Below are 25,578 nucleotides of genomic sequence, written 5' to 3'. Positions count from 1 at the left end.
TGTTTCAGGATTGATTTGAAAGAAAATAGTAAAGTATCAAAACTTTTGAAGGTCATTCCTTTGCTGTTTTAGTAACTATATACAAGATCATAATTGCTGCTAGATATTTATACTGGATACAATAACTCATATAGCCTACAGAGGGCCCAATGTACCTCTCAGTTTGTAATTTTTTTGCACCTAAAATAACGCAAAATAACTATCTTATGTAATGAATGTAATTGGTTGTTCACTTGAATAAATTGATGACAATGAAGACAACAATGATATTGTTGATGTGGCAGTTTTATTCAGTACACGTTTGTAAAATCGTCACTCTGAATTATAATTAACCTTAATCACATGATTCTTCCACAGTTTGAGTGTTGTGGGGCCTCATTTATAAAATGTTGCATAGAAACAGTCCACATTTGATCTTACGATCATTTCTCAAATGTGCCTACATGTGATTCAGAGAATGAGCATGTATACACACAAAAAACGTGTGTACTCCTCTCTTCCAGAAGGTAAATGTATAAATCGCAAATGATCGTGAAAAATTGTGCAGAGCTGAATGGTTTCAGATCTCTGCCTTGTAAACGGCGCATAATGAATCGCGAGCGAATACCTGCAGTACTCCGACTCACTGCCAAGCAAAAGTGTGTACGTCTGCTCAGACCCCAAGCACTTTTCCACGTCAAAGACCGTTTTTTGCATATGCACAATTTAAGATCAAATCTGTGCATACGCACATTTTATAAAGAGGCTCCTGGTCCTTAAAACAGTACAAAAAAAATCCATATTTGTCCAGAAAAAGTTCCACTGTCGTACCAGAGGCAATATAATTAAAATGGTAAGAAGAAATGAAATGATCACCGTTGGTTGACATATTCCCTGTTGTCGACTGAAAAACAACAATTAAAAACAAGTTAAAGTTTTACCCTTCAAAGCAAGACTCCATACTGGGATTCACAGTTATGCAGCACGTGTATGCCCACAAGCTTTCAAAACAGGTGTAAACTGTTAGTTGCATCACAAATGGCACATACTGTTGCCACACTCTCAACAGCTCAGCTCATACAATGAAAGGCTTTCCTACACTCACATTTTCAACCTACAATACATTCAATGTTTTACATCAGAATAATGAAATTGTGACAGTTTGAAAGTTTATTTACCCCTTGCAGAAGATGCAAATATTAATAATATCAACAAAATAATTAGGGATGCACTGATATGAAAAATTTGGCTGATACCGATAACCGATAATTCTTTATACTGTATTTGAAAGCCGATAACCGATATATTGGCCGATAAATCTAAATTTTATATATAATTTTTGAGCCTGATTACAAAACAAAAGTCTCACCATTAAAAGCCATGTCCCAAGCACATAATTATAATGATGTTCTCATTATAATTGTATGTACCCTATATCTACAGATCGCACTGAATTTTCCTTTTTGAAGTGATTCCTATCATATTTCAAGCAATTCAAAAACATCATGGCGAACAATTCGTATCAGAAGTGTCTCAGCTGAAGGATAATTTATCGGCTTTAATATATCATCGTGACATATTAGGTGAAGGTGAAAACTAGGCTTGGGCGGTATCCAAATTTTGATACCGTCAAACCTCCTCCCTATTTTACCGCGGTATACGGTATTACCGCGTGACTAATTAAAAATTATTACATAAGGCTCAGACGGCATCACCAAACTGTTGGTTTGTGCAGGGATGAGTCACAATTTTCGAATATTCAATTATTTGATTTTATTATAGAATATGGAATAGGTTGTGGGATTATTGTCTATAAAAAATCCCCATGTTTTCCGTTCTGATGCGGTGGTGACACGTTCAACCAGAGGGTGGCGATGCCAATAATGCATCTAAAAGCTGTCAATCAACTCTCAGACAACAGGAGAAGATGCACATTGTGAGCGGAGCATGTGAGCGGAGTGGTAATATTTCCTCCAGAGCAGAGAGCGCATTTCTGAAGATCACGCGCCGCGTGCTCAGTCCACTCAGCGTCGCGCGCTCAGCATGCCCGCAGTGACATGCTGGTTAGAAAACATGTGAAGTAGGGCTGCCCGTGCATGACTTAAACAATTTTTTTTATAGTTGACTAGTAGTAGTTGATTTAAGCTATTAGTCTAATCATTTATATTGATTAAATTACTTAAATATATATATAGGAGAGAATGCTAAACCATAATGAGCGTTTTCGTAATATATAGCCTATTCTGCATCTCAAAGCACACATAAAGCTTGCCACAAAGAACCGGCAAAAGTAATTATTATGCATGAAACATTTTAATTGTTTATTAATAAAAAACTTTCTATGTCAGTGGCTGCACAGATAAAGTTTACGATGCAGACTCGCATCTTCGCAGTAGTGAACGCGCATAGAGAGAAATGCACACTTCATATGAATTAGCCTACAGAGAGCAGCCCATTTCTTTTAGTTTTTAATTGTTTTGTTTAAAAGTAGACATTTCAAGCTTTCTATATATATACACTTCTCAGATATTTAAGGCATCTATCTTATACGCTGAGTTTCGTTTATTTTAGGAGACGCGCTCCAGTTCACGCGCCGGCTTATATTGTCTAATATATATCCTTCTTATTTATTAATCCAGGCAATTCGTTGATGAAACATTGATTAAAATGAAGATACAATTTATGCGAAACGAAATTCACTTTAAAGAAAGGCTTTCTACAAAACAAAACGTAATAAGTGGTCAAAAATCATGTCTGACCCATTCCAAATGTTTTCCGATATTGGCCATCTTATGATCCTATCTTATTCATCTCATGCAGTTTCCTTTTCATATAAATCAACATAGATGAAATAAAAAAAATAAAATAAAAAATATTATTAAACATAAATATGAAAAGAAATGAGTTTTTTATTTATGTATTACTTATAGCCTATTTAAGTGTCACACTGCTCCGCTGTATAGCTGTGTAGCCTACATGCATGTGTGCGTGCATATGGTGGAGGGGTGCTATTTTCGAATAATAATTAAATAATACCAGGCGATCTTCAAATATTATTTTTGCTTGAAATGCCCATCCCTGCCAAACTGCAGAAGTCGTGTTCTTCTTCGAGACCAGGTCACTCGTTGCGCAACTTGCCATCTTTCCCCCTCTCTTTCTCCTCCACACTGTCACGTGATGACAACCACACATAAGCATTTTTAGCCATTAAATAAATTATATTTAATCCTTTTCTCCTATATAAGTGCATTGGATTTTTTTTTATGACGGTATGACGATATTGAAACTGATACCGTTGCTATTTTTAGATCCCGCGGTATACGATATTACCGTATTACCGCCCAAGCCTAGTGAAAACATTCACTGATGCTCAAGATGGCAAAACGATGCATTAAGAGGCAAGATTCTGTTTACAGATTTTTTTATACTTCCCTTTAAAAGCTACATGAAATATAGGCTATACATTTCCCCGAAGAAAAAAGTAAGTACAATTTACCCCGATCTTCTCTCAATGCATATTCTGCAAGGGGAATGCAAATTTATGAGCATAACTGTTGTTATGAGCATAACTGTTTTTGTCCTTAGGAAATTCTGGATGATTCCAGTTCAACAATAAAATAGTGACTAACTAGCTAGATCGAAAATATTTTCCCACAAAGCATTTCCAAGAGCAATTTTGTTAGGCAATGTGGCACACAAGGTACCCACTGTGCACCAGGACATGTCTGCCTGTCGGCTAGATATTAATCAGACTCATTCTCTCTAAATATTTCATAACCATTTCAACCATAAAAAATAAGTCATTAGCCTTTTCCGCAGACAAAAAGGAAGAAAGAGAAAAAAAAAATATTAAACGTAATTTCCACCAAGTGCTAATGAACCACAATAACATTTCATAAAGTCATGAAAACTAGCAGGACTTTAAACTGTATTGTAGTGCACAGACACAAAAGGTTGATTTTCTCACACTTTAGGAGTTTGAAGGGATAGATAATCTTCTGCTGACTCAAACACATACTGGTACCTTACTAAAACATTTATTGCACTTCAACCCTTATTACGAATTCATAAGACGAGTGTTTCCTCCCAGGATCATGCCAGGATGTTTGACCTGCAGTGCCCAGTGGGTAGTTTGCACCTCACCCTGCATCCATAGCTCAACAAGAGGCGCACTGATGAGGGTCTACCTTTCCCCAACCACAGCTATGCACTGTTTACCCTTCCCGTTGCATGCTAAATAAAGGGGTGACTCTGTGAGAACACTGTTTCATTCCAGATTAGCTAAACCGGCCAAGGTAGACAGCCTTGTCCAGTTTGCCACTGCAAGAGAAGTCTAAATTCATCCCTTACCCTCTGACTCTCTCCGATATATGACCAGCTATCAGATTGAAAATGTTGATGGTTTGTTACATTTAGACTTGGAAACTACCTTTGTGATCGGGGAGTGAGGTTATGGTCTAAAATCATATCCAGGGAATGTAAGAAAGGAGGCTTTGAGATCAGCCGCAAGGAATCTCTTCGAGATTCACGTCAAGGCCTTGCTGGTTCCAGTTCAAGCACAAAATCCACAATAAATATGCTATGTAAACAATACTATAAATATCAGTTTGGGTGGTAAAGATTAAAGGAGATGAAACATTTATAGCATTTGTCCGTTGATGAAGAATCCCGCTTCACTTATCAACATTCAGAAGGACAAAGGCACATACTTGGAGCTCGGTGAAAAGGTTCCAAAGCCAAAGGAATTTCAGACAGTATTTTGTGAACTTTTAGGGATGGGAGGCAACGCCCCTGCCAGCAGAAATCTGTTCACAGTGCTGAATTCTGCTTCAAGGGAGCGAGGGCAGCGCCATATTCAAGATGCATCCTCCACAGGTTCCCCCAGGCAGTTCATTTGAATCCAGACACAAGAGCAAAATTCAAACGTCTGTGCCCACAAGACATGTGCGCAAGATTTGGGATCAGTTGAAACACGCTCAAACCCTCATCTCAACTTCAAGTACGCCGGCACAGAGTAGTTAAAAAGCAAGAAGTCCATTCGGTAAAGATTGAAGAGTTTCTTCTGGTAAAACGGACTGATGTTGTCAAAGAACTTGGCAGCCATGTCGCCCGTGGTCCTGGTGCTCTTGGAGGTGGCTGGGAATTTCACCTCTCCTTCGGCATCTGCTAACTTCAGGATGTAGCGGGAATCTTGCTCAAGAGTCTCGTACTTGCCCACCACGTCGTAACGGATCAGGCAAGGGTGGCAGAGTGAGTGAACCCTTTCCCAGTGCTCATTAAACGGTTCCTCTCTCTGAGTCTGAGGGTCTACTAAATAATACACAAACTCCTCGAAGGAGACGTCGTTGCCGTTTTCCAGTGCCTCAGCTTGGGGGTCGGCACGATGTCTCCTGATGATTTTGGTCCCGTAACGTTTATGAAAGGCTGTGTTGTAGCTACGGGTGAACTTGTTACGATAGGCCGAGACGAGTCTCTCGAAGGGTTCGCGCACAAAGACGAACTTCAGATATGTGCGCAGACGCTTGTTGATCTCGGCCGTGGAGTACTCCGAGAGTGAACGCAGGTTGCCCGCTACGTGAGCTACGTTGGCGGGAATAGCCAGCGGTTCGCGGTAGCGCCCATCGCCTGTTAGCACCATCATTACACGCTTCCAGTTGGTGCATGCCACTTTGGGGACATAGCAATACAGTAGCTTGTGTTTATCGTCCACTATGAGGTGGCGGAGGTCCTCTGGGCCGAGTACGCGTCTTTTGCGGGTGTGGGTTTGACAGGTTTCCTCCAGGAGTTCCCTTCGACCCTGCAGAGTGGCCTGCACTGCAGACTTCTCCAGCTGGAGGACAGGAAAGAGTGGTATTAGAGGAAATAGAATGAAAAACAAAAGTCACCATTTGTTCCATGAAAGTCAAATGGGTAATTTCATATTTGGGTTAACTATTACTTTAAACCGAAAATCCTTTCTTCTGAAACCGAATGCAAGATTTCTTAACAGTGCAGTTATGGATACCACAAATTGCACTACATGTAAACACATGTATTTGTGTGACTTTTTATGATAAGACAGATGCTGTGTTTAGGGGAAGTTCTTGTGAAATCATGAGGCACATAGCAGTAATGGGAGGGTAACGGTTTTGCCTGGGGGATGATCCACAGATGGGTTTGATAATAGGATTTGATGAGCTGGTAGTGATTCAACTAGATGTACCTTATCTAGACATTCCACTCAGACCTTTAAAAGCATGGTTCTTCCAAAAATGAAAAATCTGTCATCATTTACTCACACATCATGTCATTCCAAACCCGTTTGACTATTTTGTCCATAAAACACAGGAGCAGATGTTTAGCAGACCTTGGCTGTTTGTTTTTCATACAATAAAGTTACACAATGAAAAGTGTCTGTATGCATGCCATGGCGTACGGTGCATTCACACCGTCTGCGTTAACGCTTCTAATTTACTTTGCATGGGTGACGTCATACGTTGCTGAATTGAATGGTGGGTTCCGTTGCGTCACATCACGGGCGTTGCTCGTGGCAGAAGTTAAATTTTTTCAACTTTAACCCTTTAGAACCGGCTGTGTCGTCGCCGACACAGACCAGCAAGCTGTATTCATTGTACCGTAACTCTTCAACCGTTCGCACTATCAAAACCATTCAAATTGCCCCTGACAGTAGACAACATGCGCTTTTCGGCAATATACGGCTTATTACGGTAATTCCGTCAGCAAATGACAGCAGCTTTCTGGCAGAGCGGGAAGGAAGGATTTGAACAGAGAGATACGAAGCGCGGCAGGTTAGAGTGTTCTGGATTGCATAAAATAGTAAAAGAAACTAACAAATACATCGCGAAAGAAGTGGTAGACAGCAGAAGAGGGGATTGGGATGATTTTTAATTAAACTTGGGAGGCGGATGGCCGTTACTCTTTCACGTATCTTTACATTTGGTGTATGCATGTGTACAGTGGTGGACAGTACCGAAGTAAATGTAATTCGTTACTGTACTTAAGTAGCTTTTTTGCGTATCTGTACTTTACTCAAGTATTTAAATTTTGGGAGACTTTTACTTTAACTCCACTACATTTCAAAGTCAAATATCTGACTTTTTACTCTACTACATTTTCAAAATCAGTCGTTCCTTTTTATTTATGAGTGGATAAAAACGTAACTCAAACGAGCCACCAATCACAGTACAGCGCGCGCGCTTTGTTTTGAACTTGCCTTGGTGGTATATCTACTAAGCGCGAACCAACCAGAGCCGTTAAATATGAGAGTTGCGAACATAGATGGTTGTGACCTTTCTTATACTGTCTATGGTTGTGACAGTGATCTCGCCGCCGCGCGGTCACGTTATTCGTGTTGCTCTCAATAGTTCCAAACAAATCGCGTTGACAATGATTTTAAGCGGGACAGAGAGCAGCAGCTATTATTGCAGCAATTATCGGTAAGTATTGACGCATAATGTACATTGCTTACGTTTTTGCCACTAAAATGACTTGCATACAATAGCTTTTTTTTTTCTGGGGAGTAGCCTAGCAGAAACACTGCATTAATACGTTTTTGTGTTTAAGTTTGGAGGGAAATTGGCTGCTCCCATAACATAGAATATATATATATATATATATATATATATACTGTATATGTATGTATGTATGTATGTGTGTGTGTGTGTGTGTGTGTGTGTGTGTGTGTGTGCGCGCGTGTGTGTGAATATATGTGTGTGTGTGTACAGTATGTGTGTGTATGTATATGTGTATACACACACACACACACATATATATATATATATATTTAATGGCGTTGTGCAGGTTTATGTGAATGTCATAACATTAAGATGTTAACACTTAGTGACATTAGTCTTCACTTAGACTGAGTTAAGCAAGAGTCTTGTGACAAATTATAATAGGACATTATAGCCATAAAAAAATCAAAGTACTTGGATACTTAAGTACATTTGAAGGCAAATACTTTTGTACTTTTACTCAAGTGAATGTTTAAAGGCAGCACTTCTACTTTTACTTGAGTAATATTTTACCTTTAGTATCTTTACTTTTACTCAAGTACATGGTATGTGTACTTCGTCCACCACTGCATGTGTATGTGTGCGTGCCTATGAATGGACGCATTTGTATGTGTGCGCTGTGCGTGTATGAAAAAAAGTGTCCTAAATGAAAACTGTGCAACCCAATGTCACAAAAAAGACTTGTATCTGATGTATTGTACTTCATTTTTCAACTTTAAAGTGTTAGTTCCTTTCGTTTGTGATTTTTCTGTTTTTTTTCTAAATAAAAATCAGAAAATGTATTCTCGTTTTTTTAAAAATGTTTGTCTATTTAAATTCTATTTACAAACTCACCACACACAATAATGGTCAATAACTGTAATTTGTTGAAAGCTAATCTTTTTCTGAAAAAGATGACACCTTGCACATGAAGATAGCACATTATTTTAGAATTTTACAGTCAAAAAATCAAAATGTGTGAAAAACACCTATTTTAATATAGTGCACAAGTCGTATGAACTACTCCTATATGTTTGCCATTTTGGAATTTGTCAGACGCAGTTCACTTTCATTCTTTAAAAATGTAAATGGAAGAAAAAAAGATTTTAGATTTGGAACAACGCAAACTAAAACATATTTGATCTCAGAATCTACACGTGTCTTTATAAGATGATGGTGTTAGGAGTAAAATTGGGGTGAATTGAGCTCCTCCAGGAATGTGAGGTTGTTATTTTAGTAATTCGACTTCGACTGCTGTTAAAATCTGTCCCTTCAACAACAGGGGCCCGAGAAATGCACCCCGTCCTCTGTTAGTCAGCGCTATCCACCCAAATCATATAATTTAAATTTGCTTTCAAAAGTATTATCAAGTTTACTTTGTCTTATTTAATAATTGTATAACTTATTTAATAATTATTTAATAAATAAATATTGAATAATTATTAGTCAACAGCATTTCTATGATTTCAGCTGAAAAAAAAAAATACGTACCTGGTCATTTTCTTGTAGTGTCTGCAAAGGACTTCTTCCTGATTTAACTGGCAAACCGTTCCGACCCGAAATCTGTTCAGAAGCTACAAGCACACAACAAAAGCAAAAGATGAGAAATGGCCACATAAAGTTAATGGCTCCATAAGCAAAACACAATGGATACATTAACTGATATTATAGTAACTTCAATAGACCAGAATATCATAGAGACCTAGAAACCAGATAACATGCTAAAAAAGCCACTCGCCTTTGCACATAGCAATGCCTTGGCAACCACCCACAACATCCCTCCATTCTGACGCAGAGTTTTGCATGTTCGAGCATCTCTTACATTTCCCTCAGTGAGTTTCTTTGGGGTTAAGGGACTCGTGACCTTGTGGTGCGAGAGCAGAGATCAAAGTTCTTTGTCTGAACGATCACGTTATTGAGCTATAAAAGATTAGAGCTGTTAATTCTGGGCATATGGGGAGCAGCGGGGATCGTGCTGGTACACAATTACTGCCTTCTCTGACTCCTGCACCTAGCTGATCAGCCAGAAAATTCCTCCTTCACATTTGCATTCTCTATAGGAACAGTCTGTTCTCTTCAGTCCAAGCCACTTCCCCCCTTACTCCCCTTCCCACCATCACACACACACACACTCCTTCAGTCTGTGTTGGGCCCCTTACCACTAACGTAAGTGATTGGTTTTGCACATGTGCCAGCTAAGTCAAAGGGATACTTTAAATGCTCCAGCAAGTCTGGACACTGAGAGAGTAGAGTAAGCAACAATGGTAAAAAGAGAAAAGGCACTTTCCATGAATAGGTATAAAAAAAAAAAAAAAAAAAAAAAAAAACTATATTTGTCTTTTTTTCAAGAAATGGTCAGTGAAAGATGTGTAACCTTCAAAAAATGCTTATCGTAAATCTCAGGGGGACAAAAATTATGTAAAAAATGTGTACAATGATGCATGTAATTATAGCAGTGTCTTGACCCATTTTGTCATTTTCTATCAATAAACAAAAAAATAATAATCAAATAAAATGTATAGTATTGTGGGACACTGATAAATAATACATTAAGCAAACTAAATTTAAATTAAGTTAAGAAATGTTTTACCTCTAATGATTAAAAATAATTAGTGGGACACCAAAGTGGCAAAAAGACCATAAAAAAGGACCATATGAGGATCAAATGGAAAATGGAAGGAAAAAACCCCTGATATAACATGGAAAAGGCAGAAAGAAGGAAATGGGGAGGGGGTTGAGTACATATACAGACCACAAATTGTGCTATGAAAGCAGGCACTGATGGCTTCCCCAGCTTTTATACATCCTCATTATTCAATGAAAATGAATATAAGACTGCAAATCCAACAAAATGCATATGTAATATCTACAGTGAAATCTAGCAGTCTCAATGTGCAACTTTTCATTTTTGTTATTTATTTTACACTTATAGTAAAGAGTGCTGATGCAACATTTGCAAGCGAAATGCTTATCTTGTTTATAATGGACCTACACTATAAACAAAGTTTTCACAATCAAACGAGAGATTTCTGCAATCTCGGAGGCTGCAGTTTCAGGACCACATTTCTAGAACTCCATTTTTAATTTTTTTTATGTATTAGCAGTATACTATTTTATAGCACTTACTATCCAATTATGTATTTATTTTATTATTTTTCAGGAATGTATTTTTTTAGTTGTTTAATTATATAAATGTGATTGATATAGCCTATTATCCTAAACAACCCCTAACCCAAACATACCCATTGGTAAACACACTCTTTGAAATATTTAACCTAATTTGTTTCAATATATGAGCAATTCTGGTTTTCTTCTTGGAAAGAAAGACTATTTCCTGTGTATGTGGGACACTTCAATTCATTAGTACATACTAATGTGTGACTGACACACTTAAAGGGATAGTTCACCCAAAAATGTTGTCATCATTTAATCCCTCTCATGTTGGCCCTGCTCTTACGTTAAAAATAAGCTGGAAAGATAAAACAAAATTGAATCATTTCTGTGGGTCTAGTGTTTGCATCTGTTAGTTTGAAGTTTGAATCATATCTCCATTGTTGAAGTAGAATTGGCTAGTGGCGCTGCCGCTGTCACCCCAAAAAATTGATAAAACTAGGGTCCTAGAAATGCGCTCCTGAAACTACAGCCTCCGGTATTGCTGGAATATTGAATCAAACAGCTGGAGTGCTAAACAACTAGTTGAATCATAGCCTGAACAGCCAGGTCACTTATAAGCCCTGTACTGTATAATAAGGCTGCAAAATGTAGGCATGCGAATATGAATTAATTCAGTCATGAAGATGTTGCTAGGTGACCTTCCAGGAGCATCTAGTCATATACCTTAATTAATATTCCTGATTGCTTAATTCGCTCGATGATTAGCACCCAGCCAACAACGTCTGCCTTTCAGCAAATAGACCCGCTGAGTGACTGTCACAAAAATGTTAGCGTAAAGCCTTGTATGTGAGCATCACAGCTCGATGTGTCATGTGCATATTTTATATAAAACATTTAAAATACTCCTATCTGTTGCAAACACCATAAGAGCTCATATTTATGACCTCACAACAGATAATGCACTTGTTAAATAGTGGTGTACAAACAAACTAAAGCAAAATAAAAGGAACTATATAATGTTACTCAACGCCACAATTTGATGTCTGTGCCAAGTACAATCATATCAGAGCTGCCATCGCAAAATGATATGTCTTCACAAGATATTTGTAATCATAAACATCAGCTGATAATCATTTTTAAAAGGAAGTGTGTGCAAGAGGCCGTTAGAGGCAGTCTGATTCACAACCACAGAAAGACGTGAACTTCCTCTTGTGACTTTTTTTACAGGAACAGAGTAATCTAGAGTTATTTGCTTGAAGAAAAAGACAGATGAAATGAAATAACGACAAGACAATAATACAGTATCACCCAAATGAGTTCCTCAAAACAAGCTACTTGGTAGAAAAAAAGCATTAAATGGCTCCCAGAGGTGAGGTCTCTTTTTTAAAAGTTGTTAGTATGCACTATGAGTGAGGCTCCTCACGTCAACTGAGGCCAGGCGGCAACAACAAAGGTTGTTTGCTGGAATGCTACACAGGCTTGTGGCCATTTATATTTGGCCTGTGAGGGTTTACAGAGGACAACACAAATCAGCAGGCTTTTATCAAAAGTTCGCAAGGTAATGGGCAGGAAGCCCTCATGCGGCGCTGCGACTGCTCGCTTACTAATCGAATTCTGCTCGGCCTCGTGTGGAGAGAGTTTTTTGTTCTCTGAGGTGACTTTTGAGTTTTTGTTTTACTCCCGAAATCAAATGATTTATCTACTCAATTGTCTTCACAGCTGGTGCTCTCGCCCCTATAGTCTAAATATAATTAGGCTGCGGTATTGGAAACACATTCAAATGACTTTGAGGATCATGTTTCTTTGGTTGAAACTACAATGGAAACAGAAGAGCTTATGCTTCCTGGATGTTGTGCTGTAAGGAAGCATCATATGTGTCATGAAACCCATCAGAAGTGAAACAACTCTAATATTGAAATCAGGGCGTTTCATAAGCATTTTGTCTCATACACTTTTCCCAGAAAACGCTGCTTCAAAAAACGCAATTTCCAGTAGTATAGTAAGATGTAACACCACAGAAAAGCAGATCAAACTGACTTAGTAACTTCTCTGTTTGCCTTGTTTTCTCCACCGTTTTACTATAGTTTGTCAGTGTCCTCTTTTGTACCTGGTAGGGCTCAAACTTGGTGTTTTGTGTATCATATAACAGCACAACACTGACCACATTTTTACACTAATATTAAAAAAAAAAATGTTTTTTTTTTAAATAATAATGAAATAATTTTTAAAATAACTGTTTCTATCTGAATATATTTTAAATTGTAATTTATTCCTGTGATGCAAAGCTGAATTTTCAGCATCATTACTCCAGTCACATGATCCTTCAGAAATCATACTAATATGCTGATTTACTGTTCAAGAGACATTTCTTATTTCTGTCAGGACCACTATCGTCAAATACGATTGACAATTAGCATACAGTTTGGTTTGGCGGTCTGGTTCCGTTCTGGGCGAGAACTCCCTGCGCATCCATGCAGCCTAGCATGGATATGAGCAGGGAGAGCAGCAATAACCCCTTAAAACAAAACCATATGCCAATATTCCCCTAAACCCAAGTGACAGCACAATTCTGGATGCTTTTGCAGTTACCGGAGTGAGCAAAGGCAACAAGCATGTTGCCAATACCTGAAAAACTTTGGCAACAGCATGTTACCAACAATACTGGAAAGCCTTAAAGGGATAGTTCACCCAAAAATGAAAATTCTGTCAGTAATTACTCACCCTCATGTTGTTCCAACCCCGTAAGACTTTCGTTCATCTTCGGAACACAAATTAAGATATTTTTTGATTAAATCTGAGAGCTGGATCACTCCTCCATAGGCTTCTTAAGGGATCGAAACTGGCCGGCCCAAAAGTTATGAAAGACATCGTTAAAATAGTCCGAGTGACTACAGTGGCTCAATCTTAAGTTTATCAAGCGACGAGAATACTTTTTGTGCGCAAAAAAACAAAACAAAAATAATAACTTTATTCAACTATTCATTTCCTTCTCTGTGGACCTCGAGTGAGTTCACGTAGTGATATTGCGCAAAGCTTCTAGGTTGTACGTCACACGCATCACACACATGACCAGCGTCGGCCAATAGTGAGCCTACATGTAACGTGCAACACAGAAGCTTTGCGCAATATCACTACGTGAAATCTCAAGGCCCACAGAGAAGGAAATGAACAGTTGAATAAAGTCGATATTTTTTTTGTTTTTTGGCGCACAAAAAGTATTCTCGTCGCTTGATAAACTTATGGTTGAGTCACTGTAGTCACTCGGACTATTTTAACGATGTCTTTCATAACTTTCATAGATTTCCTTTTCAATTATCCTTTTCATTGGAAATACGTCACAATACTGAGTAATGTTGGTGGAAACTTCCAGTTCACGCAGAATTAAGCAACACATGTCATTAATACAGCCGGATGGTTTAATGCAACAAGTGTGAATCTGATACTTAGATATATTTAGGCACAAATATGTAGGTTTGCAAAAACTGCACCTGTCAATGATGTCATAAACTTGTTATACTTGGTTGTGGTTTACTTCTGTAGAAACCAAGAAAACACACTTTTTTTTAAATACACTACCCCCAACACGACTGAGGCTGATAACGTTTAATACATCCTGATGTTAGCGGCATATGTTGAGCACTATAGATCCAATTTAATGGGTGAAGAATCACCCCAGCTGGAGCAAGCAAGGACACATTGCATTAAGCGGGTTTCTGTAGCCAATTTACCAATTGATGGGATCTATTGGGGAAAGCTTACACCCCTAGCGGCAGCAAAATCTGATACAACAAGCATGTTGTATACATCGCAGAACTATTGCTACAACTAATGGTGCGAGCAGCAATGCAGACTGAGGTCACTTCCAAATCAGACAGCGTATGATAGATGCAGCGAATCTCGTGTTCAGGTTCACGAACTTATGAATCTGAGGTGAAATCCTTGTGGGGAACGAATTCCTTTTGTTAAATTCCCAATTGTAAGATGCCGAATTTCGCCATTTAATTAGCTCCTGAGAAATGCGATAGCTGCTGATAATACTGAAGAAGCTTAATGTATACAGTGATAGTGATAGATAATACAGTATTCCTATAGATAGACGTGGATCAGCTGAGAGTCAGCTGATGCGAGCTTGACTAACGTGACCAGCCAGAACTGACGCTACGCTTGATTATTATCTTTGTTGAAAACAACAAAGATGAACAGCATTTATTTAAAAAATAATTTCTGTCACTTTTGATTTAAAGATAGGCCTACACTAAGTAATTTTTTTTATTCAAAATTAACATTTAAATGAGGCAATATATCATCAAAGCTTCTTTCAAAATGTTTTTTTTTGTCATCCCCTTATTCACTATGGTAAGCCAATTAAAAAGTTTATATTTGAGATCTGACGGAATGGTTTTCACGGGAAATTGCGTACGTCAGTCGCCCATGCGTGTCTCATCATATCTGTAAATAGAGAAATGTTGCTCCTGCTACTTTTGAAACGTGTATGGTGTGTGAGTATCAGAGGTTAGTTATCACAACGATTTGAAATGTTGTAAAAGCAATGCAGAGATGGCGCCAAAGAGATGGCGTTTTTATTACTCAACAGCCGAGCAAGCTATTTTATTGAACACATACATTTCCGTATGTTGCTCTCTAACAGAGTTTATTCTAAAGCATTATCTGTTGTGAAAGGTCATATTTATCCGCAGTCAGGCAGAGCCTTGTTGATATTAATGCCTTAAAAAAATCTTCTACTGTAAAATCCTGTAGGGTATAACATTTCTTTTAATGTCTATAGTTTTTAAAACCATAGTATTATTTAATTGAATCGCCATTTAGAGCTATCTTTGTTTGGGCATGCACAGATATGAATGAATGTTCAATTAAAGTGGACCTTCTGAATAAGCACCTCATTATTCTGGGTGCTGCAAAATAGAGGCAGCTATGAAACGTTAAAGGTAGGGTAAGCAATTTCAGAGAGGCCAGAAATAAGCTAGCTTTGAAAGCATGAGATCTGCCAATGCCACACCACCTCCAAAACACGTGAAAGCAAACAGAAGATTCTGCAAAGCATCACGAGATAGTGTTAAATGACCTCATGTCTCAAAGCACATAATAATATAACAATAATGAACGTAAACAACTTACAGAGCTCTTCCACCTGACTGCTGCAGGTTCATTTCGGCATTGATAGTGTTGACATAGAAACGCATAACTCTGAGTCTGAAGACGTGAATAGCGCCGGGTAGAACCTCATGGGTTGCCATCTCATAATTACTGTTACGACATGGAGTGAATGCAGCATAAACTCGTTGTTGGTTCAGAAGGAACTGTAAAAGGCTGCTGTTTGTTTGTGGTGCTCGGTGACTGTCTCTGCATAGCTTCACCACCACCGTCACCACTTCAATTATTGATTGCTATCAGGATGTGAAGAGTTTCAACCAGTATAACAAAAAGTGTTTATATATAAAAAGAAATTGCCTACTCTACCTTTAAGCTATGAAGGAAACACATTTTTAAACAAGAAAGAACATGACTGAGAATTACTGATTTGATTAAATTACTGTGCAAAATTACTGAAATGCTTATGCTGAAATTCTAATGAACACCTACAGCGACCTGTTTCTGTAAAAAGTAGCTTTACTTACCATAAAGTGTTCTTAGGGCAGAAGTGAATAGTTATCTGACTAAAGCAATCATTTTCTTTTTCTGCCCCAAGCACACTAAAGGAAGTAGAACTCCAGTGGGTGCCTTAATATGCCATAAAGCAAAATCCATTACAGAATGAAGAATGTGCCTAATCAGAGATTTGGATAGAGTTACGTCCACTCATAGTGGCCCGGCATGTCGTACTGTGCAGTATTCCATTCATAGCAATGGTTTTACTCTCATAAGATGAATTTGAGAAGAGAGAAAGAGATGCATATGATATGAAAAGGTGAAGAAAGACCGTACTTCTCTGAGCCTCTTTGTGATGGTGTCACTCTATCCCTGACTAACATAGAGCCGTGACTGTTCATCCCAAATCCCAAAATTCCATTTTAGGCAGGAAATTTCCCTTTATTTGTTAAAAGAACCCAGCCTTTTTCTCCTTCCCAGTCCTGAAGAGTGAAAAAATTAGCAAAACAAAAGAGTAGATATAACAAACTTGCAACCCTCAAGCTGTTCTACATCAAGGAATTGCCTTATATCCAAACGAGTGCCATGGTTTGTCAATCAAACAATCTGTTTAAGTCACCTAGCATGATTTGTTTATTCCATCCAAATCTCTGACTGCTTAAAATCTGTCTCGGCTGTCTGAAAGGAAGAGCGAAGGATTAGGAGAGCTGGCGGATACTGACCAATGCCCCGGCAGCACGTTAAATCAAAAGCATCTTGTGCACAGTTCCTCATAAAATATAAAACCGGTCCATTGGGAAACTTGGCCCTGTAGAGCAGTACGGCTCCCAGAGTTATGTCATTATATGGGTAATGTAATGCTTAGACAAACTAGCATTGGCTGATGATGCTATACCAAACACATGTGCCTGTAGGATCCAGTCAGAAAGTGCTGAAAGTTTATTTATCTGTGCAAGAGAGCATCTGCAAATTGTATCACGCTTTGCACATAGGATCAAGGATCTAATAATAAAGGGTTAGTTCACTCCAAAACAAAACTTCTGTCATCATTTACTCACCCAAGTGTTATTTCAAACTGTATGACTTTATTTTTTCAGTGGAACACAAAATATATTTGTAAACATTTACTTTCACTGCATGGACAAACACTGAGACATCCTTAAAAATGTATTATTTTAATTTGTATTATTTGTGTGTGTGTGTGTGTGTGTGTGTGTGTGTGTGTGTGTGTGTGTGTGTGCGTGTGTTCTTGTAGAAGAAGCAAAATTCTACAGGTTTAGAAACAACATGAAGGGGAGTAAAGAAATGTCCTACTTTTCATTGGAACTACCCCTTCAAATCTGTTGTTAAATACAGGTTTTCAGTCCTTGGATTATAGTCTCCGCCCGGGGTGATTTATTCCAAAATCGATAAGGTTGATGCCAACCTGGGCGAGCATAATCACTCCAATTCACTACAACTAGAGCGTAAAATGTGTAAAAGACACGTAAACAATTTAGGAAACAATTTAGGCTGCATTACTGGAGAAAATACGAATCCAAAATCCAATTTGACCTTCAATCACTTCATAATGTGACTCAATTTTCAAGGATCAAAGACAGTTTCGCTTCTAGGCCTCTGGAGTAATGGACTTCATAAACTTTTCCACCAGGCCAATGTAAGAGCATTGGAGGTTTGCTTGATGGTAAAGAATGAGCTTATGTTTTCTGGCATGCGGTATAAATGGTTCGGAACAAATTTTCTGTGAACAAATTAATCCTGTAGCCCTTTATAACTTGTCGACTAGTCGGTTGTCAGACAACTAGTTGACTGTCGTGACCCATTTCCAAAACAATTGTGACAATCAACAATGCCTAAAACTAATTTACCTTTTTAAATATGCATTTTTACCACAGCAAACTGTAAGGGAGCTGAGTAAAACACTCGACTGAGATTAAGCAGACTGTCTATGTCAAACTAAACAAGCAAAAAGAAGTGTGACGTGTGGTGAAGTCAGCAGCATGAGCAGCAGTAACTGATGGTGGTCAGATAAGCGATGAAACTGCTGCACATTCAGCAGATTCAGTATTAACCTTTATCAGAAGAGAAAAAGCCTTTAAAAGGACTATAAAAGGACAGAGACATCTTCTTAGTTTCAAACTGCACACAGTGGAGCTGAGGGCAAAGAAATGACCCTCACTTTATTGAAAATGTTCAAAGGTCTTTTGACAAAAGCGCACCCGAGGTCCAGTTGAGTATCTGATCTGTGCACTGACTCACAAGCACTTACTGCTCAAAAAGGGAAGGAGCTCCATATGTTTGACATGGACAAACCGCTAAACTTTTATTAGTTGCACCTCACAGATTGCCTTTTGGCTTGGACAAGTTTTCTTGATGTTGGCTTCAGGTAAAAAGAAGGAGGGGAAATTCAATATTCGATAATTAAACAACTTTCCTATTGCGAACTTGATCACAGAACAAATGCGCCAACACATGAGGACAGTTACCAAGCGGTTTCGTGAAGAAACATACATAAACAGAGAATCCATTTTAAGGTAATTACTGATTGCTGCTGCGAGTTTTAGGCCAAGACACCGACAGAGCACTACTTTTAAGATCACTTGTATCAGCTCTTTTTACTGGAACCACTTTTTACTGGAACCACTAGGAGGGCAGAAGCTTAGAGGACACAGTGGTATATAGTATAGCCAAACTTCCTGTGAAGTGTGTGTGAGCCTGTGAACACTGAAATGGTGTGGCTCAGCGAATATCTATCCATGAGCCAAACACGAAAAGCTTTAAGCAAATAATGCACAGATCTAACATTCATTTGCGTTATACACTCATTGGGTCTCATTCACTAATCAAATATTTCAAAATCATGAATAATTAGATGTTAATAATAAAACAAATATATAGTAATATAGTAACTTAAACTTTAAAAATATTGCACAATATTAATTATACAGTTAGAGATATAGTTATAAGTTTTAAGCTTAATCACATGTCTAAAAGTTTCCTCAGAATAGCCTGGATTCATCTACATGTGAATGAGAATAAGAACAATTCTATGTGCATAAACATGTTAATCCGATGGAAATGTGTTTCTGTGAGCACCTAATTTGTACACACTTATTAGTGAATGAGAGCCATCGAGATAAGCTTCTTCGATAATGCAGGTGTGAACATCTACAAACACCTGTTAAGGAGAGACAAATGAAGGATCACATGATGTTCTTTTCCCATAGTCAAGCTATTTGCCTCTGGCAGCAGAATTCTTAAGGGTCAAATCCTGAACTATTCTTGAGAAGCTATTTAACTGCATACTAACAAGCCTAAACAAGAGCGCTTCAATGGAGCCGAATCTAGTCAGGGGAAGTGGATTATTCATTTAATAAATAAAAAAAAGGGGGCAACGCCAAATTGACGCCAGCCTTGCAATCTTGGCTGAATAATAACCTTTTCACCAAACAATCTGAACTTGGCTCTAGTCTATGTCTCCTGGGCAAAGGGAGAGGTTTTGTTTGCAAAATAAATAGAAAAAAGATTAGCTATTATTACTACCAGGTTATGTTCAAAGTCTCTCATCCATAATTCACAGGAGACTAACCCTAACGTAGAAATATTTTGTAGTGACATACTTCACCACTTCATTCTGTTTCTGATTTTGTCCAGATGGACTTCATACTCATAAATGACTGTTACACAGCACAGGTTTACCTCCATACCCTACCCTCTCATGAATGCAAGTAATGAGTGGGTGAAAAATCAGATTTGAGGCCAATCCCAAAACTCTGGGGCAAAGTCAAAGCCACTGACCTTTAATTCCCCCTTCTTCTCTAATCTCATGCTATCCTTCTTCAAGGTGATCCGTTTCTCTCGGAGGCATCAGGGGAAAGGTTTAAAATGTTTTGGAATGCCCCAGAGTCTCCCAGTGGGGGTCTTCCAAACATTCCACGGGTAGTTTTTCTCTCCGTCTGCTTTGTTTCCAGTGGGTTTGAACAGTCTTTTTTGTTCGCTCGCTGTTCTAAACAGGCTGAAGTCTACACATGTGCGCTCTGAGGACAGTCTAATGTCCTTTTTTGTATGTCAGCGGAACTGTGATTATGTGGCATGCATGTCTATGTTATCTAAACTTTATCTACCTAAGCTTGTCAAATGGAAGTGATGACAATGCACTAAATCGCTGTTTTAATCAGACAGTCATTGCTTAAGATCTCCCTGGTTCCTAAAAAAGTCTTTTAACAGTGGTTTGAAGAGTGGTTTTCAACCGGTGCACTGTGAAACAATATTGGGAGAGCAGGGATACTGTGCTAAATTCAACTAACTACGTATATTGGGACACTAAAACAAAGAGGCTTAAAGTCCCCATGAAATCAAAATTGAAGTTTTTTTGGCTTTTAGTATGAATCTGTTAGCCTCACTATTATCTATAAGGTAGTGTGCTCCAAAACAATGACAAAATTTGCATTCAAAACTTACAGTCCCAAAATCATGATTTTGGTGACGCTTTTCATCAGATTTTCTGTCCAATCAAATGCTCTCTAGAATCTAAAGCGCCCGCCCCCATATTATAAATAGACGCTGACATTGACGCCTGTTATTTGTTCACACAATTACTATTTTCTACATGGTGAATGGCACATAGTGCACAATTTAGGTGATAGGGAACGATTCCGACAGTAAATATGCTTTCCATTGGGGCGAATGAAGTCTGGTTTCACGTTAGTGTCACTGAACCGCCGCAGCGCGCACACAGTCTGCTCCGGTCCAGAGACACGATAGCACAGAGCGGATTATATGCACGAGTCGGGGCAGACCAGAAAACGTATCGGACCCATTGAATTCTGCACAGAATGCTATATTTTAAAGCGATATGGAGGAGATTATGAGGAGAAACGGTTAGGAAACTGCAGCTTTACGGAGCTCAATGGCTCTGGCTGAGCTGTGATATAAACGAAACGCTATTGGCTATTTTAAAAAAGGGGAGGAGCTGCTTGATATGTCCCGCCCTGTCTTCCTGTTTCAGTGGAAATTATGTCAACACACTGAATAATGCTGCACGTTTCAAGGCACTTCAGTAAACCTTTAACTTTGTTTTTTTCATGGATTGGCCCTTTTGGGGTTCAAACTAGCAATCATTCAGCAACCAACTTAGATCTTTAACCAACACACCCCTTATGTAGTTATGTAAACACTTAATAATCTTGATCAGACCAAAGTAAAATAACAATCCTTCCTGGCACTGACCCCAGATATTTAGGATCTGGAGGAGCTATGGGTCAAAATGCACTTGAATCATTATTGCCCACAGTTTAATGTTACAAAACTGTGCATGTCATCACTGAACGAATGAATTTAGGATGTGGTCATGACCCGTTACAAGAAGTCTGATTTGTAACCTTCATTTGGCTGGTGAAACAAGTTGTCTAACTTCCTTTTTTTTTTTTTTGGGATTGATTGACAGAATTAGCTGTACACCAATAAAATGTTTTACAAGCCTATATTGTAGCAGTTGAATATTATGTTCTTTACTCAATTTCAAACAAAATTTAAGTAGAGACATCTAAAAACATGACTATCGCCAACACACTCTCATGGCAATTCATAAATATTTTACATTTTGGCAAATTCGTGGCTAATTTGTATGATCTCATTCGTACATTTCTGTAGGATCTGCTTACGCCCCAATGACAGACACATTGTTCAACTGCTAATGAAATTGGATGTTGCATAGCTTATTAGTTATTATGACTATATTATAAGCATCATACTGAATATATGATTGTTTAAGATTTTCTCTAAATGCTTTATTGTAATGAATGTGTCCAGTTCGTTTGTTGACTGCATCCAAGATTCAGCTCATAAAAACAAAGTAATTTAATTAGAACCTAAATTAGCTACCTTTAATAGGCTATATAACATGAACAATTGAAAAGCGTTTCAGCATGTTCAAATAAAATTCAAAACCAAATAGTGTTGATAAAACTGACACACGATTTAAAGAGTCAAATCATTGACACCTGATCATACGGAAATGTCAGAATGAGACGGGTTCTTGGGTCAATGATTCGGAGAAACGCTCGGATCGATTCAGTCTGATTAGCGAACAAATTGTTCAGACCGGTTTTGTGAACCGGCTCATTTAAAAGATCCGACTCAAATGAACAAATCCAGTAGGCTATGAATTAGACTTCGCTACTTCAGTAATACTCACCTGATCTTGAGATGTTCTGGAAGTATAATATGAGAATGAAAAACGACCCGACGCATGTCGCCAGAAACATCCGACCCACTTTGGGCTTTATCATTCTGATACTCCTCTAAAGGACGATGCCCGACTCTCGCCCGGCGACAGAGGTCCGCGAAGGGCTGAAGAACAATCCTAAAAGCGTCGGTCCAGCGGGTTCCTCATTTTAGAGAGAAACAACATATTTCCAGTCCAAATACAACTCCGTGAAAACTAATTCTGATACACGTTTCACCCGAAGCAGCCCGCTTGTCTAACCGAGAACAGACCGCTTTATAGGTGGGTGTTACACGAACCATTCACCTAAAAAACTTTACAGGTCCAACTCTGTTTCATCGAGCCGTCGCTTCCCACGCGGTCCCGTCAACTAGTGCATACATTCCATTGAACATCTACATGTCTTCTGTACGTCACATGTTGCTGTTGTCAGTTGAATTCAACTTCCCCTAAACATGGAGGGCATTGTATCAAACTTTCGGGGATGACGTCACGCTCACCAGCATCTAGCTGAGTGCCCGGGGGCCCCTGGATGTGACGCAACGACTGGAACCCCTCTGAAGTGTGCACGTAAAACTCGAGCGTTTTGAAACGTTGCTGAACGAAACCAAAAAAAGGTTTTAGTGTCCCAACTGCTTTTCAGACTTAAAAAGTAAATGTAAATTCATTTTATATTTCACTTTTATGACTTTAAAGAAGAAATGTCTAATCTATCTTTTTTTTTTTTTTTTTGCATTTCTTTCGATGTGATAATCAGACACTTTTATAAATGTGTCTAGTTCTAAAATACCATACATTATGTGTCAAAAGTGATTTTTGTACAAATAACGTATGTTTAGTGACATCTGGTGGAAAATACAGGAACATTCTGACTGATTGCTTTACTCTTATCTCTAATAACTTTTAAGACTAGTTGAGCAGTTTATGCAACAGACCCTATAGGTCTTCAAACTTCAAGAACTCCTTCATTGATAAACAGACAGAAGCTGTTACACACTGCATAAAATTGAGTGTTGCATTTCAAACCTGTTGATGAATTTACATCAGCTATATTTACATTGCATGTCATTTAATAATCATTATTGATATAAGTCATATACTTGTAAATTAAAGTTTTCTTAAGGTTGTGGTGAATTGGCCAAACACAGCTTCCATTAAAACCGTACAATCAGCATAACCCTGTTTCTAAGATAAGGTATCACAGTTGTCCGCTTCACCTTTTGTTCAGCACAAAGAAAAGCATGCCTGCATATAATATCCTGCTTATTTACAGTGAATGTAGAAATGCCGGTTTTACAGGTTGCTAACAATATCATGTATTAATCCAAGATTTGAATAAAAATCCGATTTTAAACAATTTCCCCATGTGAAGAGCTTTAATAATAAGCCCTATTTTGGAACAAGTCATGTTGATCCCGGTCAGAGTTAAAGTCCAATAATGACTGGTCTGATGGTTGATTCAGAGTCAGAATGACCCAGGAAATGCTGTTCCACTATTTATATACATGCAACATATTCTATATATTAAATTTACAGTAGCAAGTAATATAAGACTTATATTCTCATATTATAAAGTCATTTATCTTACAAACCAAATTTAAGGACAATAAATGTATACTGGCCGAAATAGATTTCACTCTAAAAAAAAAAACTGCTCAAAACTGCTGGATAAAGAGATGGACAGTGAGTTAAAGAGACTTTTTGAGGATGTACTGTAATTTGACAGGATGGTGGAGAGTTACAAATTTCCATATTATCCTTTATAAATATTATATTTATAGTAACAAGTAATAAAAGAATTACAATGAATTACAATGCCTCATTCATTCATTCATTGAAAAATGGTAAAGGTTTTGGCATTTGCTGAACACAAAAAAATAGCATTTTTCAGAACAATACATATCAAATAAAAACTTATTTCCAATTTTTTAAAACTTTCTTTTACTTCAGTAATAATCTCCCAAGTGTTGTCTGTAAAAAGAGTCTGTGCTCCGAAGCATTTCAGATTTATAACAGTTTAAGTTAGACATTTTATTTTCAGGTCACTCAAAAAGTGAATAACTGGATTATAACTGCATAAATACTGTATAATTTTGTAACATAAAATCCCCTATAAATACAAGATATTAAATAAAATACATTATCAAACTAAAATATGGTACAATCATTGAAATAACATGTATAAAAAAAAATCTGTCATTTTTGACCGACACATGAAGAGTACCAGAGGGTTAAACAGGTCAGCTGTATACAGATTGACTAATGCATCAGTATGTGTGCTACATGTGCATCTCATGTTGTTTGCTTGGCCACAGAGGTGAACTGAATGCACATGAACACATTTAGATAGTTCACGGTCAAGATGATACATAATATTGGTTAGATACAGTGGGAAAACAGTCATCCTATGTGGGCTTAATGGTATAAATCATGTTTGTCCTCCCTTTATGATATCACCCCAAGCAGATCCTTAGAGATCAATCAGTGCCTGAAATCCAGAAGTGTGTGTGCATGTGTGTTGATTCAGTAACTGCTTTTTAAACACTTCATAAGGGTGTTTGAAGTGAAATATGTTTGATATGTAGCCTGGCGGTATCTTTCCTGTCAGAAAGGTCAGTATGTGGGATTGAGTGATCCACTGCTTGCTCGGAATCTATGCGCCAAATATGGTCATGATGATGTTTTTGTGGGTAGGCTTTTTCTCACTTAGATTTACACTTAGTCAGTTATGTATATTTATGCATTTGGAATACACTTGGTCAAGGTATTTATCTGACAAAATTATTTGTCAAAAAAGGCAAACTACAGCTCAAGTTTTACTTCCTAGGCGTAAAAAAAAAAAGCAAAGAAAAACAAAATTAATAATTTTTCGTTGGTACTCTCCTGTTAATGCATGTGTTCATAATTTCGTTGTATGACAGCCTGGCCCAGAATTTGGCATCATGTCTCATTGTGTTATCATCACAAATAAAACAATTCTCTCCAAGCTCAACTAATATGATTACAAAATCTTTATCTAATTTTTAATAATATTTAAATAAAGGGTTAAGATATACAGTATATACACTCACCGGCCACTTTATTAGGTACACCTGTCCAACTGCTCGTTAACACTTAATTTCTAAGCAGCCAATCACATGGCGGCAACTTAGTGCATTT

At 37.9% G+C, this 25,578-nt stretch overlaps 1 protein-coding gene across 1 annotated transcript; it reads right to left on the bottom strand.

Annotated features, from left to right (window-relative positions):
* Nucleotides 1–3,553: 3,553 nt before the first annotated feature.
* si:ch211-236h17.3 (carbohydrate sulfotransferase 11) lies at nt 3,554–22,910 on the bottom strand. Its single transcript, XM_056257940.1, has 3 exons — nt 22,390–22,910; nt 8,964–9,046; nt 3,554–5,809 (listed from the first exon to the last, which is right to left on the bottom strand). The coding sequence occupies exons 1-3, from the start codon at nt 22,481–22,483 to the stop codon at nt 4,964–4,966; spliced, it is 1,023 nt and encodes a 340-aa protein (XP_056113915.1). The 5' UTR covers nt 22,484–22,910; the 3' UTR covers nt 3,554–4,963.
* Nucleotides 22,911–25,578: the final 2,668 nt, after the last annotated feature.

The sequence above is a fragment of the Rhinichthys klamathensis genome, unplaced genomic scaffold (assembly GCF_029890125.1).
Source record: "Rhinichthys klamathensis goyatoka isolate OS25496 unplaced genomic scaffold, OSU_Roscu_1.1 h1tg000147l_1, whole genome shotgun sequence".
NCBI classification, from domain to species: domain Eukaryota; kingdom Metazoa; phylum Chordata; class Actinopteri; order Cypriniformes; family Leuciscidae; genus Rhinichthys; species Rhinichthys klamathensis.
Note: the sequence above shows the minus strand (reverse complement) of the source record. Positions and strands in the feature narration are given on the sequence as shown.

Bases quoted from the DNA above. Each gene is read 5' to 3' on its own strand.
- si:ch211-236h17.3 (XM_056257940.1), bottom strand. From the start codon at position 22,483: ATGATAAAGCCCAAAGTGGGTCGGATGTTTCTGGCGACATGCGTCGGG. The intron at 9,047-22,389 runs GTGAGTATTACT...GTGTGCTTGTAG, and splicing joins CCAGAACATCTCAAGATCAG to CTTCTGAACAGATTTCGGGT. The intron at 5,810-8,963 runs GTACGTATTTTT...CCTGTCCTCCAG, and splicing joins CACTACAAGAAAATGACCAG to CTGGAGAAGTCTGCAGTGCA.